Source organism: Protopterus annectens, chromosome 5.part0 (genome assembly GCF_019279795.1).
Source record: "Protopterus annectens isolate FY-2018-M chromosome 5.part0, PAN1.0, whole genome shotgun sequence".
Classification (NCBI taxonomy): Eukaryota; Metazoa; Chordata; order Ceratodontiformes; family Protopteridae; genus Protopterus; species Protopterus annectens.
Window position 1 is genome coordinate 278975123 of NC_056735.1, and position 18242 is coordinate 278993364.

Sequence of the window (18242 nt, forward strand, 5' to 3'; positions counted from 1 at the left end):
TGTGTGTGTGTGTGTGTGTGTGTGTGTGTGTGTGTGTGTGTGAAATGTGTCCTGTGATAGGCTAATACCCCATTGCCTCTCCAGTGTTAATCTGATAATGACTGTGTGCATGAATTTATATGGAACTTTCACATCAACATTCATATCAATTATTTGATACAATCCAAATGCCAAGGATTTTATCACAGTGCAGAAATTATTACAGTCATCTTGGCAAGAACAGGCTCCTCAGAAGCTTTGAACTATCAAATACAAGATGAACATTCTATTTAACACTTTTATTTATTCAGTTTAAAACAAAAACTGGACATTCTCTGACCCTTCAAAACAAAGGACTCATACCTAAGCCATTCCTTCTAATGCTGTACCACACACACAGTATGATTCACTTAACATCTATGCACTTTTCACACATCAAACATGTTACATTCTGCTGATATAGTATATAATGCCTCAAACTTCATCTCCAGGCTGTCAACACTGTCTTTTGGAGGACTTGCTATGTTGTTTGGTGATGGTAGTGGTGGTAGTGAGGAGGGGGATACAGAGTGTTTTAATCTAAGTCTTATTATGACCAACTCTTGGCTAATGGCCCTGGAGCCAATACAAGCCTAGTCCAAGAATTCTGCAAATTTAGTCAGCCAGAGGCAATTGACATTGGCCTTGCTTCAAAGAAGTAAATGTCAGAAAATAATTGGTCCTAGGATGGATCCCTGAGAGACTCTGCTTCTGACTGGCCTCTTTGTAGAGGTGAACTCCTCAATTCTAATCCTGTTTAGGAGTCAGTTGGTTATCCACTGGGTGACATAAGGGTTTATACCTAACCTCTTGAGTTTGTCAATAATGCCTGGATAGGGCATTGTGTCAGATGCTTTGGCCAGGTCTAGGTAGGCAGTGTGAACCATTTTGCCCTCATCCATTGCTTTGGTGATCTTCCTAAAGAAGTCCACCAGACTGAATAGACATGACCAGTCCTTGACTAAACCAAATTGGGTTGGGTCCAGTGTCTGGAGGTTTTGTATGTCATTATTGATCATTTCCATGATAATTCTTTACTTGACTAGTGAGACTTATGGGTTTGCAGTTTCTTAAATGGCCCACCTTTGTGCAGAGGGATGGCTGTTGCTGTTCTTCATTAGTGAGACATTAAGCCTGTTTGGAGGCTACAGTTAAATAATAATTCCAGAGGGCATGATAGGTCCTACTTCATGATATTTAAAAGGCATCCTGGGATACTGTCTGGGCCCACTGATGCAGTGTTCTTGGCCTTAGAGAGAAGACTAAGGACCTGTTCCCTAGTGGCAGCAGGGAGAGTTATATTTGGTGGCATTTCCTGAGGGAAGGCTGGTGGGAGAGAGGGGTAAAGTTGGAGCTGAATTTGTCACCGGTAATTTTGTTTTATCTTCTGCCTCAGTATAGGTGGCTTCATTAACAATGATCTCTTTGCACGACTGTATATTGCCTTTGAGGTTGCAGACATAGTTAAAAATTGCCTTGCGGTTGTCTTTCATCTTCTTTCGGCTTTTCCCAGTTAGGGGTTGCCACGGTGGATCACCTGTCCGCTCATGATTGGCAGTGGAGGTTTATGGTGTTGAGTTGCCAGGCTGGCACCCAACCTTCCACAGAAGGCACACACATGCACACACTTCCACCTAGGGCCAATTTAGAGTGTCCAATCCACCTACAGCATGTCTTTGGGATGTGGGAGGAAACCGGAGCACCCGGACGAAACCCATGTGACCACAGGGAGGACATGCAGACTCCGCACAGAAGGCACCCCAGCCGAGGATCGAACCGAAAAACCTCTTGCTGTGAGGTGGCAATGCTAACTGCTGCACCACCGCGGCTGCCCACGGTTGTCCTTCGTCTAGCAGGCCAAATTTACCTTAAACTTTGATTTGACAAACTATGTGTCCTCAGAGTTGTTTGTTAGTTTGATGAGAGCACTTTTATCCTCCTGGGTGCTGCATCTCCTAATTTTGCCATGATTTTCTTCCTTCTGTTACACAGCCTATTGCTGTTGCGATTCCACCAAGGTGGCTTGATTTTTTAAGTTAGATCTGTACTTCCTCCTGGTGGGTACAGCTGCCTCTATACAGGTATTCACTGCTTGTATATAGGGTTTCTGTGAGCAGTTCTGCATAGGCAGCAGTGCTCTCAGAGTTTATGGGGTCTTGTCAACTCAAAGAGCCTATGTCTATATAGGACACTATCAAACACTTGAAGGAAACTACTGCAGTGGGCCGACAATTTAAAGATGAAGTATTTAGGGAGATACAATAAAGAAAGTAAGACAGTAGCTAATCAAGCAGTATTTATAGAAAAAAAAAAAGAAATTAGATTTGTTAAGAATGATGAACAGTGGGGATTCATATAACTGTCTACTAATAGGGCTGGTCTCACCACAGTTTCACCCTGTTGGGATTCAATGTCCCTTTTCTTTTTCTCTTACCAGAAGCAAAACGGTAGCAATAATTCCAAGATGAGAAGCGGGCCAAAAGCTCTTTTATCATTTGCAGCCTCATCCAAGCATCAAGCAGTTAGGAAAATATGAAAGTAGGCAACTTGAGCATTACCAGTCTAAAGGGAGAGCCACTACTTTTAAAAGAGTAGGATGGATTAGATGGGGGTGGGCACACAGTATTCTGGCTCCATGGAATACAGTGTGAGAGCAAATTAATTTAAACAACTTTAGGGGAAGTGACTTCACTGACTGAAAATTTTGTGCTTACTGACAATAGCCAATGAAAGAGGAGAGGGAAGGAATTATGTGGTCAAATCAAAATAAGGAGTGGGTAATTAGAGGGACAGTGATTTTATGAATACAATGTTACCAGGGGGAAAATCTAATTTCTTTGTGACTCACAAGAGACACAACTTTGCTTTCTTTCCTACCTTAAATATGTAATAAAAACAGAATGCAATTAAAACACAATGTAATGCAAACACACACTATATACTAAATAAAACAATGCAAGAAAGCAATAAATCCAAAACACACAAAAACACACCAATGCACTTCTAACATGGAGAAAGCCCCCACCACCACCACTTTCACTCCACAGAATTAATATAGCCATCTCCAAGATCACATTTATCTTGGGGCAAGTGCTGCTTGGCACACAGTCATACATTTGCCCATCTCACTCACTGCCTTTCACTCAGCTCACGCACACACACAAACCCTGCACAACACTTTCAATCACTCAGTCAACCCTCACACATAAACATGCTACCTAACTCTTCCAGTTCAATAGACATATAAGCAGCTCAAGATCTCTGTCACTCACACACACACACACACACACACACACACACACACACACACACACACACACACACACACACACACAAAACATACATGCACACACCTTTGCTCTGTCTGACCAACCCCACTCACAGTACACTTTCAACTAGTAACTCTACACCTACCTACTGAATACTCAGGTAAACACACCTACCTGCATGCAGCAGACCAACAACATACGGCCATGCACAAGCAAACTACCCTGCAACTCTCCTTCACAGTAACAAAATGTACTATACAGGAGAGAACATCACTCAATGAATGTGCATAACTGACATGTATGCATACTTAATAAAGGTATCACTCAATCAAAAATCTTTGACAAATGTTCATTATATACAAATGTTCAGCAGCAGCATCCCACCATTTTATCATTTTCTACATGATGTCCGGGTGCCACATCATTTCTCTCTCAGTTTGGTGTTGCTCTCCTATCTGCTTTGACAGTCATGCCTGACACACAGATCTCTCTCACAGTCCATCCTGCACTTTGCTGGATGTCCTTATTTCCTTTTGCCTTCTTTCTGTTTCTCCCAAATCATCTTCATCAAAATCATCTCTTGCTGTCCTGCACATGTGCCTGAATCACCAAGGTCTGTTCTGTTTGACCTTCTCTGCAACTGGAGCTACTTGGCTTCTGTTCTGATGTCATCATTTCTATATCTGTCCCACAGTGTGCATTCTACCACCCATCTCATACACTTCATCTCCATCACTTCTAGCTTCCTCAACTGCTCTGTCTTCACTGCCCACATCTCTTTATCATGCAAAAGTACTTGTTGCACCACTGCTTTATACTCCTTACTTTTCAGCTTCTTTGGTATTCTTCTGTCACACACTACCTCTAACGCTTTGTGCCATTTAGCAGCAGCTGCTTCTGTGATTCTCATTTGACCTCCTTATTCAATCTTCCCTTCTCCTCATCCACCCCTCCCAGATACTTGAAGCTGTTAACCTGTTCCAAAATTTTCTCTTCTAGCCCAATTTTCAGCTTCTTCTAATTTCTATCATTTGCTGCTATGACAACTATCTTGTCTCTGCTCATTTTTATCCCGTGTGTCTTCTGTTTTGCATTCCATTCCCTTATCATTTGTTGATGTTCAGTATCTGCTTAAAATGCCATCATCTAATACAGCAGCTTTGTCGATCAGTTCCCTCAGTCTGTTTGCTAATGTAGTCCATTGCATGTATGAACAGCAGTGGATTCACAACTGAACCCTGATATATGCCCACTCCATCTGGGAACCCCACTGTTGGTTCTTCTGCATAGCCTGCACTAATTCTACCAAAGTTTCCTGGACCTCAAACCATCTCAGAACTGCCCAATTCACCTTTCTTGTGACCTTGTCATATGCTTTCTCAAAGCCTAGGAATACCTAGCTGGTAAGCTGCTGCAGTGTGGTGCATTTAGCAGGGCCTTGTAACAACAAAACTCATCACTATGTAATTTTCATGGTATAAAAGTCCCCTTTTTTGACACTGAACTCTTAACAACTTACAGCATTTAACCGATACTAACAAGCAAATATTTCTACATAAACATCTGATTTGTAATGTACATATGCAGTAATTAAAATTTTGAAAATCAATTAACATTTAAGCATTTGCTGTTTCCACTGCTACTGCAATGCTTTAATGTAAATTTAATTCGTTTAGGAATCATTTCAATGCAAATGTTCTGGAACAGTTGGTCTGCACTCCCAACTAAGGGCTCAAATATCCTTGATGTAGCACTCACAAACATGAGGGAGCGTTGCACCCCTCAGCGTCATACCCTCATCGGTAAGATCAGATCATAAATCAATCTCCTTTGAAATAAATTTAACAGTAAAACCACGATGAAACCCTAAAACCCTAAAGAATTTTTCCAATGCAAATTACCTTCTATTAAGTGATAGCACAGGTAGTTTTAAAGCATCCCTTAACCCCAAAAACACAGAGGCCTATGCAGGAGGATACATGAATACCCTGTACAACCACATAAACAACTGCATAGAAATGGCAGTACCTGACCAAACTAAACTCAGACCTAGCAGGAAAAACAAGCCACCCTGGTGGACCCATGGCATAAATAGGCTATACAACAGAAGGAAGAAAAATATCCTGCCTAGAAGTAAGTGACAGGGTGCACAAAAAAGAAAAGAAAATTCTTTAGGCTCAACAGTCAACTCAAGGAGCTAGTCAAGACTTCAAAAACTAAAAAAGACACTAAAATAGCCTCCCAATCAAATGATAACTGCAAAGCATTTTTAGTGATGTCCAAAATCTTATGAGAAACACTCAGCAATGTGCTGAGTTGGCTATAGATGCCACTACCTAAACTCAGCCAGAAAAAATAGCAAACAGTACAGTTGTGCACACTTACCATAAATGTAGATGTTCAAGTGTATTCACTGTTGCAGTCATTACATTTGGGTAATCTGCTGACAGATTGACCTCAGTCGGCCTGAATTCCAAATGGTCCTGCATCGTTGCTGTCTTCTCTTCCATGACGTCAGGTCGTCAGGGGTATAAAACATGCAGCCGACGCTATTTCCTTTAGTTTTTCTTGCCCCCAATGTCAGGTCCCCCCAAAAAGGTAACAATATTTTATAGATATATATATATATATATATATATATATATATATATATATATATATATACACACACACACACATGCATCAATATAAACTTTACCTTCAACTACAAACAAATACACCACATAGGTTGTAGAAGATAGAGAAGGAAAGACAAACTTTAGAATGACAGGGGGATGGTGGGAGGGTAACCTGGACTGTAACAGTGAATACACTCGAACATCTACATTTATGGTAAGTGTACACAACTGTACTTTGTTCTTCATGTTTCACTGTTGCAGTCATTACATTTGGGTAGAATCCCAAAGCTATGGTTGGGAGACAGGTGCTAAAGAGCATTAGGTGTGGCTATAAGGCCCTGCAGCACTGCAGTGGCAAAGCCTGCCCTGGACTTAAGGGTAGAGAGGCAAATTGTAATGCTTTGTGAAGGTGTGAACAGAACTCCAAGTAGCAGCCTCTAGAATGTCTTTGGTTGGTACTCCTCTGAGGAAGGCTGCTGAAGTAACTGCAGCTCTGGTGGGATGAGATCTAATGCCCTTGGGTACAGGTTTACCATGGTGTAAGTAGCAGAAATGGATGCAGTGGCTATTCTACTTGAGCAGGACTAAAGCTCTAAGAAAAACTGAGCAATTACTAGTGTCATATGCTGCAGGATCAGAAGGAAAGGCTATTTCAAAGCAGACAATTTCAAAGTGGATAAGCCACTGCATCCGTTTCTGCTACTTACACCATGGTAAACCTGTACCCAAGCTGTCTGTGTACATCCAAGGAATGCAGAATTCTCTCCCCTTTGTTCTGCGGATTTGGATAAAAAGTTGGCAGATGGATTGTTTGGTTAAGAGCCACACTGGAAACCACCTTAGGCATAAAAGTAGGATTTGTCCTCAGAGACACCCTGTCCGGGTAAAATATGATAAAAGGCTCTACAGCCATGAGGGCCTGTAGCTCTGAAATTCATCTTGCTGAAGTAATTGCTAGTAGCAGAGCTGTCTTCCATGATAAGAACTTTATATCAGCGGTAGCAGCTGGTTCAAATGGAGGCAGGGTGAGCTTTTCCAATACATAATTGAGGTCCCATGCAGGTAATGGTGATCTTCTAGGGGGCCTTAAATTTTTGGCTCCTCTAAGATACTGCTTTAGTAAAGGATGAGAAAAGATTGGTGGCTCTTTGTTGTAATGAGCCGAAATGGCAGAGGCATGGATTTTGATTAATGAGAAAGATAGGCCTTTGTCAAGCATCTCAGTTAAGTATTGTAATATCTGAGGAATATTTGGTTCTGCTGTATCAGTTCCTTGTGCTTGATTCCAAGCACAGAATCTCTTCCACTTGTCAGTATAAGATTTTCTAGTACTAGGCCTTCTGGCTTCCAAAATGACATCCATCACAGCTTTACTGAGAAGTGTTGTTTGTATGACTACATGATTATCCATGCTGCCAGGTTCCGAGTCTGTAGTTGATTGTGCAGGATCTGATTGTTTTGCTGGGACAGTAGTTGTGGTCTTTGAGGCAAGGTCCATGCTAAGTATTGAGACAAGTTCCTTAGGATTGGGTACCAGTATTGGCGGGGCCAGTCCAGGGCAATTAATATCATCTTTGGTTTATCTTGTCTGACTTTTAGGAGGACCTTGGGTAGAAGAGGCAGAGGAGGAAAGGCGTAAACTGAAGGATAGAGCGTCCACTTTCCATGCTGGTCTGTGATAAGTCCTTGTGCAGAATCTTTTCAACTGATAATTTTGGGGAGAGGCAAATAGATCTATGTCTGGGCTCCCCCATTTCTCTGTTATCATGATGAAGACTTGTGGATTTAGTTTCCACTCGTGAGGATCAATAAGGTTTCTGCTTAAATTGTCTGCCAGAGTGTTTTGTTTTCCTGGCAGGAATTGAGCCTGAAGATGTATTTGGTAGGTCAAAGCTGTGTCCCACAGTGCCATGGCTAATCTGCAAAGGGGGTATGAGTGTATGTATGCCCTCTTGCTTGTTGATATACCACATGACTGTGGTGTTGTCTGTCTTTATCAGTAGTTGTCCTGGATGAAGTAAGTCCTTGAAGGCTGTTAGGGCATTTTGAACAGCTAGCATCTCTTTCTGGTTGATATGTAGATGCATTTGTTTTGGTGCCCATATGCCCTGAATGCATGTTCCTGCCATGTAGGCCCCCCAGGCATAATTTGATGTGTCTGTTGTTAAGGTTTGTCTGGCAGGGGGTAGAGTAAAGGGCCATCCCATGTTTTGGTGACAGGCCTTTGTTCACCATAGAAACTCCTGCTACAGGCAGGGAACAAGAGGAATCATTGTTTCCACACGGTGTGAATGTTGACTCCATAAACTTTTTAGGTACCACTGAAGTTTCCTCATATGCAGTCTTGCATATGGAATCAGTAGGATGCAGGATGCCATGAAGCCCAGAGCCTGCAGAATTTGTCTTGCAGAAGACTGAGTTTTTGTTGCCATCAGTTTGAAGTAAGTAGTCAGTTGCCTTTGTTTGTCTGGCGTAAGGTAAGCCATCTGGGCAGTTGTATTCAAGCTTGCACCCAGGAATGTTATCTGTTGAGAGGGTACCAGTTGTGATTTCTTTTCATTTATTGTGTACCCTAGGTATGTTAGAAACCTTTTCACAAACGCCAGATGTCAAAGAAGAGTGTCCTTGTTCTCTGCTTGAATGAGACAGTCATCAAAGTAAGGATATATATGTATACCTTGTCTGCAAAATGCAATTACTGGTGCCAGGCACTTTGTAAAGACCCTGGGCTCAGTAGATAAGCCAAAGGGCAGTGCAGAGAATTGGTAATGCATTAAGCCAGCCTTGAATTTGAGGTATCTTTTGCATGATTGTCTTATTGGGAACATGCAGGTATGCCTCTTAAGTCTAATGTCACCAGCCAAGCATTCTTGTCCAGCATGGGCTGAAGCTGCTGCAAAGTCAGCATTTTGAATTTTGGAATGTCCAGGTATGTGTTCAAAATTGATAAATCCAGTATTGGCTGCCAGGCCTTGTCCTTTCTGGGTACCAAGAAAAGTCTTGAGTAAAAATCTTGTCCTTTTTCCTGTTCTGGTTGAATGGCCCCCATATCCATGAGGGACATAACCTGTTTATGTGCCTCTGCCCATTGATTTTTGGGCAGATCTGGCCAACCGTTTGCCATTGGCAGAGTGTGGAAATGGAATCTGTATCCCTGTGATACTATGTTTAGTACCCGCTTGTCCTGGGTTATTAACTGCCAATTTTGAGCAAAAAGTTCCAATTTTCCCCCTAAGGGTGCTGTCAAAAGATAAGTGCTTGGTGTAGACAGAGGAAAGTCATTGGGACTGTTTTCTGTATGTTTGCACTTTATCTCCCCCTGATTTGGAAGTAGATGCGCCCCATTGCTTTGACCTGTATGAATCTTGCACCTGGTATCTGGAACCCTTTGGGCGTCTGGATTTGCCACTTTGAGCTCTGTCTGAGACAGGAAAGGACCACTTTTTTGTAGGACAGTGTCTACTGAATCTTGGTGGTTGCACTTGTAAGAAGCCTTTAACAGTTTGCATAGACTTAGCTTTGTCTTCCATTTTCTTTAAAACCTCTTCTGCCTTAATACCAAACAGAGAATCATGCTGTAAAGGTGCATCTAGCAATTTAGCTTTAACATGATCAGGCAAATTTTGTTCCTTTAACTAGGCATGCCTCCTAATCACAGATGCAGTAACTGCGGCCCTGCAGGAGGCCTCTAAGGAATCAAAACCACATTGCAAAGTATGCTTTCCAGCTTGTTCAGCTGCATGCAATAATTCCTGCAATTCTTTATTTTCTGCATATTCTGAAATCAACATCATTTTCTGTTTCAGCCATCCCATAACATGTTGTTGGTACTTAAGCATATGAAATTGACAGTTTAAGGCCCTGACTGCTAAGGTTGCAGATGTATAAACCTTTTCCCCCATCTGTCAAGTGCCCTTGAATCTCTGTCAGAGGGTGTAGGATTTTTTGCTGTTGAGGCCTTAATTCCCTTAGGACCCTGTGAAATAGTTTCAGGATCAGCAGCAGGGTTTCTAAATAAAAATTTATGTGAGTCAGGGACCCTGTAATATGTCAGGCTTACTGGGAACTGGAGGTAAGGAGTCAGGGGTCAAACTTGACTCTGAAAACACATCATCCACAATGTCTAAAACAGGGGGAATGGCTAAAGGCTTATGCTGAGGGAGAAGAAGGAAATCCCTGAGTCTCTTTTTTGATTCTGAGAAGTCTTGACTCTTCCAGTGAAAATGCTCCCTCAAAGTATGCAAGGTTTCTCCAAATGAATAATCCTCTGGAGGAGATGCAGATGGGATAGACTCCCCAGCATCAGAATCCTCATAGGGAGGTATAGATAATTCCTGATCAGAAGAGGAATCAGAAGAAATAGAAACGTGATCTGAGGATTCATAATCAGTGTCTTGCCTAGGCCTCTTATCTGGAGGGGGATGGGTACCCCTGATCAAGGTAATAAGGTCTTCAGCCATTTTGATCATCTGTTTCTTAGGCATAGAGGACTGTGCATGTGGCGCATGCATCGTTTTTTTAGTTTATAAGTTGCCTTTGTCTTTGGTTTTACAGCTGTTGTCGGTTTGATATATAAATGTTGAGGTCTGAATACACCCTCAGAAGCCGGTGCCTGCTCAGTGGCTCTGGACCCATCCGAGGGAGATACGTCCATCGGTCCAATACCTTGAGTGTCTTGCGGCATGCCGGACTCCACATGGGTGTCGGTAGAGGCCTGCGACTCGAAGGTAGCGGGTATCAGGGGCTGTGAAAGCACCTCACTGAGTACCGGTGAACCAGCGACTGGCTTAGGAGAAACTTCGTCGTCGGTTTTGGATCTCGACTGCCTCTGTCCTTTTCTTTGCATTTTTTATGTACTCCGGTAGTCGCATTGCTATCCAACGACATTTCTGGGTAGTTAAATCTGTTTCCAAAATACTTTGATGCAAAAATATACCGATGCTTAATAGTGCGTTGGTTAAATCTAGCACAAACCTGACAGCCAGGCACGTTGTGATCAGGGCCTAGGCAAGGAATACAGTATAAATGAAAATCCTTATGAGATATTTGCTTCCCACAAGTAATACAATTATTAACTTTTTCTGACATTGGTAAAAAGCATGAAAAAAGTTTCCCCAATGGGGTACTTAGCTTTAGTGAAGACTTCGGTTCTGAAACTCAAACTCGAATATTTCAGTAGTCAGCCGACCGGCACTTGTGAAATGCTTCTGCTTTTGGCACCACGCGGCAAGAAAGACTAAAGAAAATGGTGTCGGCTGCATGCTTTATACCCCTGATAACCTGACGTCATGGAAGAGAAGACAGCAACTGACGCAGGACCCAAGACTTTGGAATTCAGGCTGACCGAGGGCAACCTGCCAGCACAGTACCCAAATGTAATGACTGCAGCAGTGAAACATGAAGAACATCTACTTGCCACCAAATTCAGCTCAAACTTTATCCCCTCTTCACCTCTGGTCACTATTCATGAAATACCCCTTACTATTCCATTGCCTGTTATCACAAAAGAACAGCACACCACTGTACTCTCTAAAGCTAAAAACACAGCATCAATGGGCCCTGATGGAATCATAGGGCGTCTATTAAATACCTTGAAACATGACCTAGTAGACACACTCAGATCTCTATTTAACCACAATCTGCAGACAGACTTTGTCTCAGTAGAGTGGAGGACAGCAACAGCCATCCCTCTGCACAAGGAAGGACCATCAACTGACCAAGGAAATTACTGACCTACAAGTCTGTCAAGTCTCATATGTAAGGCTAAAGAAATGATAATCATGGATCTGATTAACAGCAACAGAGGAAATTTACAAACACTACACTCAATCCAGTTTGACTTCGTTAAAGGCAGGTCCTGCCTGCTCAATCTGGTGGACTTCTTTGTGAAGGTCACCAAGGCCATGGATGATGGTAATGCAGGTCATACCACCTACCCTGACCTGGCCAAAGCATTTGACACAATACCCTTTTCAAGTATTGTAGAAAAACTCACAAAATTGAGCATAAACCTCTACATCACCAGATGGATAGCCAAATGGTTCATGGATAGCATACATGTTGTTAGAGTGGGGGGATGCACATCCAGCAAGAGGTCAGTCACCTGTGAAGTACCACAAAGTTCACTGCTGGGTTTCCTCCTGTTTGGGATATAATTCTCAGATGGCAAGGCAAACATAGAGGGCCTTCGGATGATGAAGTTTGCAGAAGACTGCAAACTGGGGGCAATCACTCACTCTCCAAATGATGTTAATAGTCTACAGAAAGGTTTGACACAGACTACTGACTGTTGTCAGAGCCATGGCCTCAAACTTAATGCAAATAAGTGCATAATATTACCCTTTGGGAAATCAAATAACCTTGAACATTGAGAGCACCCTCCCTAAGAGTGGACCCAGTAGTGAGAGATCTGGGTTCTCAGATAGATAGTAATCATAATTTTGACCACGTGTCCATGGTGGTGAGGAGATCCTTATCTGTGTCTCAGTTTGTAGGTAAGGGTATGACATCCAGATCTAAAGATGTCATAGTACCACTGTATACATTAGACCAATCATCAAGTACAATGCACCCTTTGGCATGTACCTCTCCAGGCACCTAGAACAGCTAGAGTGTCCTCAGAGGTTTCTCACCAAAAAATACAGGGTATAACCAACATAGCATATGCAGACTAATTAAAAGCCCTATCACTATATTCAGTGTCCTAACGATTACTGAGGAGTGATGTGTGCCTGACCTACAAGGCAGTCTCTGATACAGTCCTGATGGAAAAGTTGCATATTCACAAAGCTAACTGCATAAGGGGTACCCACTCCAAAGATCTAACCTAATCTCTAACATAAATAAATTATGCTGGAGAGATAGACAGTGTCCCAGAGATTGCCCCTCCTTTGAATTAGTCTTCCTATTCACATGAAGCAGAGCCCTTCCCTAACCATCTTCAAGTGCAATCTGGACCAATTGATGGGAAATCCAAAATTCAATCCTTGATGTGGCGCCCATGCCCCTTATAGATAGATAGTCCCTTATAGAAGCAGTCTGTAATAACTGTCAAAACCCCACTTGCTGACCTTTATCTTTTCCCTTGGGATAGAAAATTTGGTAACATCTGAGTAAAACTGGCTAGGCTTGTAAGGGCTTTTGAGCCATTAGCCAGATAATCTCCTATGAACATATAAACATTTATTTTCAGCAGAAAGCATGCATCAATATAACATGTCAAGGGGTTCAGTGCCAATAGGACACCAAAATAACATAGCTTTCAGAAGTTATTAAACTGTTCTCTTACCTGATGGAGATCTGGTGTGTGGATTTTCACTGCCTACACATTGGGAATAAAAAATGAAAATGCATGGGAGCCAGTTCACAAACATAACATACACAAGATACACATGCACTGTGTGTTATGCAGACAGCTTTGTGGGTTTGCTAACTTAGCTTGTTAAAATCTTTTTTTTTAATTTTAATAATTATTCAAAAATTTATTTATTTTGAAATGTAAGCTTGTGGGTGAAAGAAAATATGACAAACCCAACTAAAATGAGCTGAAGTTGTGCAATGAAAAAAAATTATTTTTTATGCGATTTATTTTTCATGTACTGCAGTTTTGGTAGAACAGAGATTAAAGAAACAAACCCATTGTGCAGTTTACTTTTTTGGGTATAACAGAGCTTTCAACCCCCAGATGCTTGACACAGAAGTTGCAATAAGCAGAGTATACAGTATCTACCGGGAGGTAAACAAAAGGTACCAACAAATGCAAATCAGAAGACAGGAAAATATTTTAATTTCTTATGGATCTCAGCTGGCTATGATCTCTAACACCAGTAAAGAGATTATGAATTTTTGGGGGAGTTAAAGGGGTGAATATCGGGGCATGGCCCGAGTATTCTACCCATATCTAATGCTGTCATCATCATCAGGAAAAACAAAGGACTTCCAATGCAGTCCAATCATTTGTCTGTAATATTTGCTACCATCACCATAAATCATGAAATGATAGAACAGAAGTTAGTTTACAGCTTCATAGGTAAGTATTAGGCTAGCTACCCTTGTGGGCCATTTTAAGCATAGCCAATTTCTCTTTTTTTTAATACAACTTTGAATTTCAAATAAATACAAATGTTTACATAAAATATTCACAAATATTTCATCTTGAATATGTAAAACAAACTATATCAAACAAACAAACTAAACTATTTACAAAGATGCTCGCAAATGTACTAGCATTGATATACATCAGCAGATTACACTTGGATGTATTCCTAACAGATCTTGATTTAATGGTCAAAAGTTCCAAATGGCAAACTTCAGTAAGAAGAGATTTATATTCTTGTAAGCCAATTTCTCTTTTTGTGCTCCAAATAGCCTATCCCATTTAGTCATAGGTTGATCATCCAATGGTTGATAATTATATATTACCCCTAATGAAAATAAGCGGGATCATATCATAGATCATTTGAGGTGACACATATGGGATAAAGCACTGAAGAGTTGTATCTGACCATTAGTAGTACACAGAGCTGTCCTGGGGTAAACTTTCTATTTCCCATCCAAAAATCTAAGATGTGCCTGAAAATGGACAAAGATAAGCTCTGTTTTATGTGGATGGTGAATCTGTTCCACAGCAGTGGTGATCTGGAGAAAATAAATTTGTCCCTCCAAACTGTTCTGTTGATGTTGTAGAAGAGGTTTAGATCCTAAGACAGAGTATTTCTGATGCCATTTGACTTGCTGATGTGCAATAAATCCATCTATAATGGTTTGGGGGGTGTCTTGTATGCCAGACAAAGGCCACCTCTTAGCATTCTGTAGGATACTGATTATAGAGACAGGGCTTTACATCAGTTTATGTAGGGCATATCCTTCTAGTAAGGTATCTTTGTGGGTGTTCCTTGTTGCATGTGTCTGGGCAGATACATGCCAAACGGGGAATTACATTCACTGAGTGGCCTAATGAGGGCTGAGTAAAGGGGCACAATATGATCCCTAGATCTTGACACAGTCTTTGTTTATAAGCTGTGCAATACAGAAGGACTTTCTTATATCAGTGCATGTTGGTCAAAAGTTAGGTCACTGTACACAATTTTCAAAAAACCCGAACAACTGGGTCAACTCTTAGGGACACATTGTCAATGTGGGGTAGAGGACTTCCCAAAGGATATGATAATGCCTTTTTGGTATTTAGTTTCAGACCCTGATTTTGACACCAGTTATTTATAAGAGACAAACTTTTCTGCAGGATGGCTAAGTTATTTGGGATTCAGTAACTGCTCTTAGCTTGTAGTCATCTGAAAACTTAGTCAGCCAGAGCCCTTTGGTAATGGCTTTTACTTCAGAAAAGTAGATGCCAAATACGAGAGGTCCCAGCATAGAACCCTGGGGGAATCCACTAGTGACTGGTCTCTTTGTGGAGCTAACTTCCCCTATTTTGATTATCTGAAGCTTATCTGTGAAGCAGTTGGCAAGCCAGCATGTGACATAGGGGTTTGTTCCCAGTTAATTTACTTTGCCTGAGTGGGGAATTGTTAAAAGCTTTGGCCAGGGGAAAGTATGTGATGTGTACCATTTTTCTTCATTCATTTATTCCTTTGGTGACCTTTTTAAAAAAAATCCACTAGGTAGAGTAAACATGACCTGTCCTTAATGAGTCCAAACTGAGATGGGTCCAGTGTTTGGAGTTTTCTTATGTCCTGATTAATTCCATAAGTCTTTCCGTGGTTTTGTATGTGATGCTGGCCAGACTGGCGGGTCTATAAATGTCTAAGTCTGAGAAGTTCCTCTGTTATGCAGGGGAATGACTAGAGCTATTGTCCATTCACTTGATACAAAGCCTTGATGGAGGCTGAGATTGAACAGTGTTGCTAGGAGTGTGGCTGAGACTGAACAGTGTTGTTAGGGGGTGTGGCTGAGTCTGAACAGTGTTGTTAGGGGTGTGGCTAAATTGTTCTTCAAGCTATTGAAGATGCATCCAGGGATATTGTCAGGGCCCATGGTTGCAGTATTTTACACAAAAAATAAAAAAAAAAAAAAACAGGAAATTCATCAAAAAGAAATATGAAGAAATTTTTTTATCTAGATCCTACTTTACTGGCACACTGTCAAACATGTAAACAAACAAAAGGAGAGTTAGGAGGGCCATAAGAAAATAGACTTTTGTATAAAGGACACAAGTCATATAGTAAAGGTGGCAGCTGATGTGATGCATTGTACAAATGGATAAAATGCTATTATAGTCGTTGTTCAAGGTAGAAACAGGCATGATGTTGGGTTAGGGTAACACTACTCATGAAAAGTAGGATCTACAACAAAACAAGAAAATGACATGCCTGCTGTTAACATTACACTCTTCTGTTCTTATACATCGCTTGACATCTTAAGAAGTTTTTTTTCTAATGTAATATGAAAAAAGCATGTGCACTGGTTAAATAATTTTCAGTCTCTCTAATATAATTGTTTATGTCACCCACTTACCCAGTGTTTTGACCAGATTGATACTGACAATGCATCAATACTTTCTCACCAAAAAGATGAAATAGATACATTTAGAGAAGTATCTATGAAGATCCTGCGGAGCATAACAAAGACACTAAATGGATAGAAGAAGTAAAAGAAAGAATAAGACGTTTAAAGGTACAGGATATGAAATGGGATGAAGTAAAAGCCAGAGAGATTGAAAGAAAGTTAAGAAAAGTCTTTAATTGGAAAACCTCAGGCCCAGATGCAGTACCTAACTTCTGGTTAAAAGTATTAACACCTTTGCATGAAGATTTAGCCATAAATAAGAACTATTTATATGTGCACCCTAAACAGACACCAACCTGGCTAACAACAGGAAAAACAATGCTCCTCTTAAGAGTGAACCTGCAAGCTACCCTAATAATTATAGGCTAATAACTTGTCTTCCGATGACGTATAAACTATACATTGGAATTGATGCTGACAAGAGTTTATAGTCATTTAGAAGAAAACTCAATTATGGCAATAGAACAAAAGGGCAATAAAAGAAAGTCATATGGAACAAAGGATCATTTGTTGTTAAGTATAGTCATAGTAGAGAACTGTAAAAAAGGGAAGAATCTAAGTATGACATGGATAGACTGCAAAAAAGCATTTGATAGTATCCTACATTCGTGGATAAAAGAATGCTTAAAAATGTATAAGGATACACCTTACACTGATCGACTACATTACAGTGACCATGAAACACTGGCAGACCACTCTGCAATTAAGCCATGATAAAGGACAAATTATTATTCCAGGGATAAAAATTCAAATGGGGATATTCCAGCGTAACTCTCTGTCACCATTGCTAGTGTATAAATATTTGGGAATTGATGAAGGATCGACAATAAAACATGAACAAATATGAATAAAACTTAGTAAGGAGTACTTTAGAAGACATAATCCTGAAAACAACATTGACATCTAGGAACAAAATCCAGGCTAGAAACCAATTTGCTCTTTCTGTCCTAACTTACAGTTTTGGAGTGATTGATGAGCCCCAAAACATACTGGACAGATTAGACAGGAAAACAAGAAGGATGCTTTATGCTCACCAAATGATTTATAAAAATCAGTGCATACTAAGATTATATATTTCCCATTCTGAAGGAGGGATGGGCCTCCTTGAAACTGATTACATGTATAGATCTGCAATTGTCGGACTCCACACACATTTGCTGACCTCAGAGGACCCAAATGTAGTGAAAGTTTTGAAAAATGAGTAGAATAAATCTAAGATGACTTCCCTGCTTAGACTAGCGGAAGGATATTGGAGTCGAGCAGGAATGGAAATCAAACCACAAGTAGATAAAAATCAGGTAGCAAATGAATGTGCCAAAAATCAAAAGAAAGATTATAAGGTGAAGGACCAGATGAGAAGACAAGAAATGTAGGACATGCATAAATATAGTTGCAAGCATAGAAAACTACTGGAAGAACCTCATGTTGATCAGGAACAAATGCAGGAATGGTTAAGGAGAGGCGAATTCAAACCAAAAGGTGAAAGGTTAATAGTGGTGGCCCAAGATAGTGGGCTATGTACACATTGGTTTACAAAGTCCATTGAACATGTGGGAGAAAAAGACAAATATAGGTTTTGTAAGCCTAGCTGAATATCATCCCCCTTAACCACTAAGGCCCACCCCATCTTATTACCTTACCTGCTGAGTAACTTAAGCTTCTGGTCATATTTCCCTCTCCACTAACTGCCCTCCTACCAGTATCCTGTCAGCTACTCCTCAAGATTCTCCAAGTCTCATAATTGCTTTACAATTATAGGACTGTCTTGCTGATTTCTCTATGCCATAAATTGTCTTAAATCCATGTCTTCATA

General features: G+C 40.8%; 1 protein-coding gene across 1 annotated transcript in view; it reads right to left on the reverse strand.

The window, feature by feature from the left end:
- LOC122802152 (putative protein TPRXL) overlaps positions 1 to 18242 on the reverse strand; it is a 992304-nt gene that overhangs the window by 743273 nt on the left and 230789 nt on the right. Inside the window, exon 3 of the mRNA XM_044071829.1 lies at positions 13194 to 13226. Within this exon, the coding sequence (XP_043927764.1) occupies positions 13194 to 13226 (33 nt within the window). The remainder of the gene's footprint in view (positions 1 to 13193; positions 13227 to 18242) is intronic.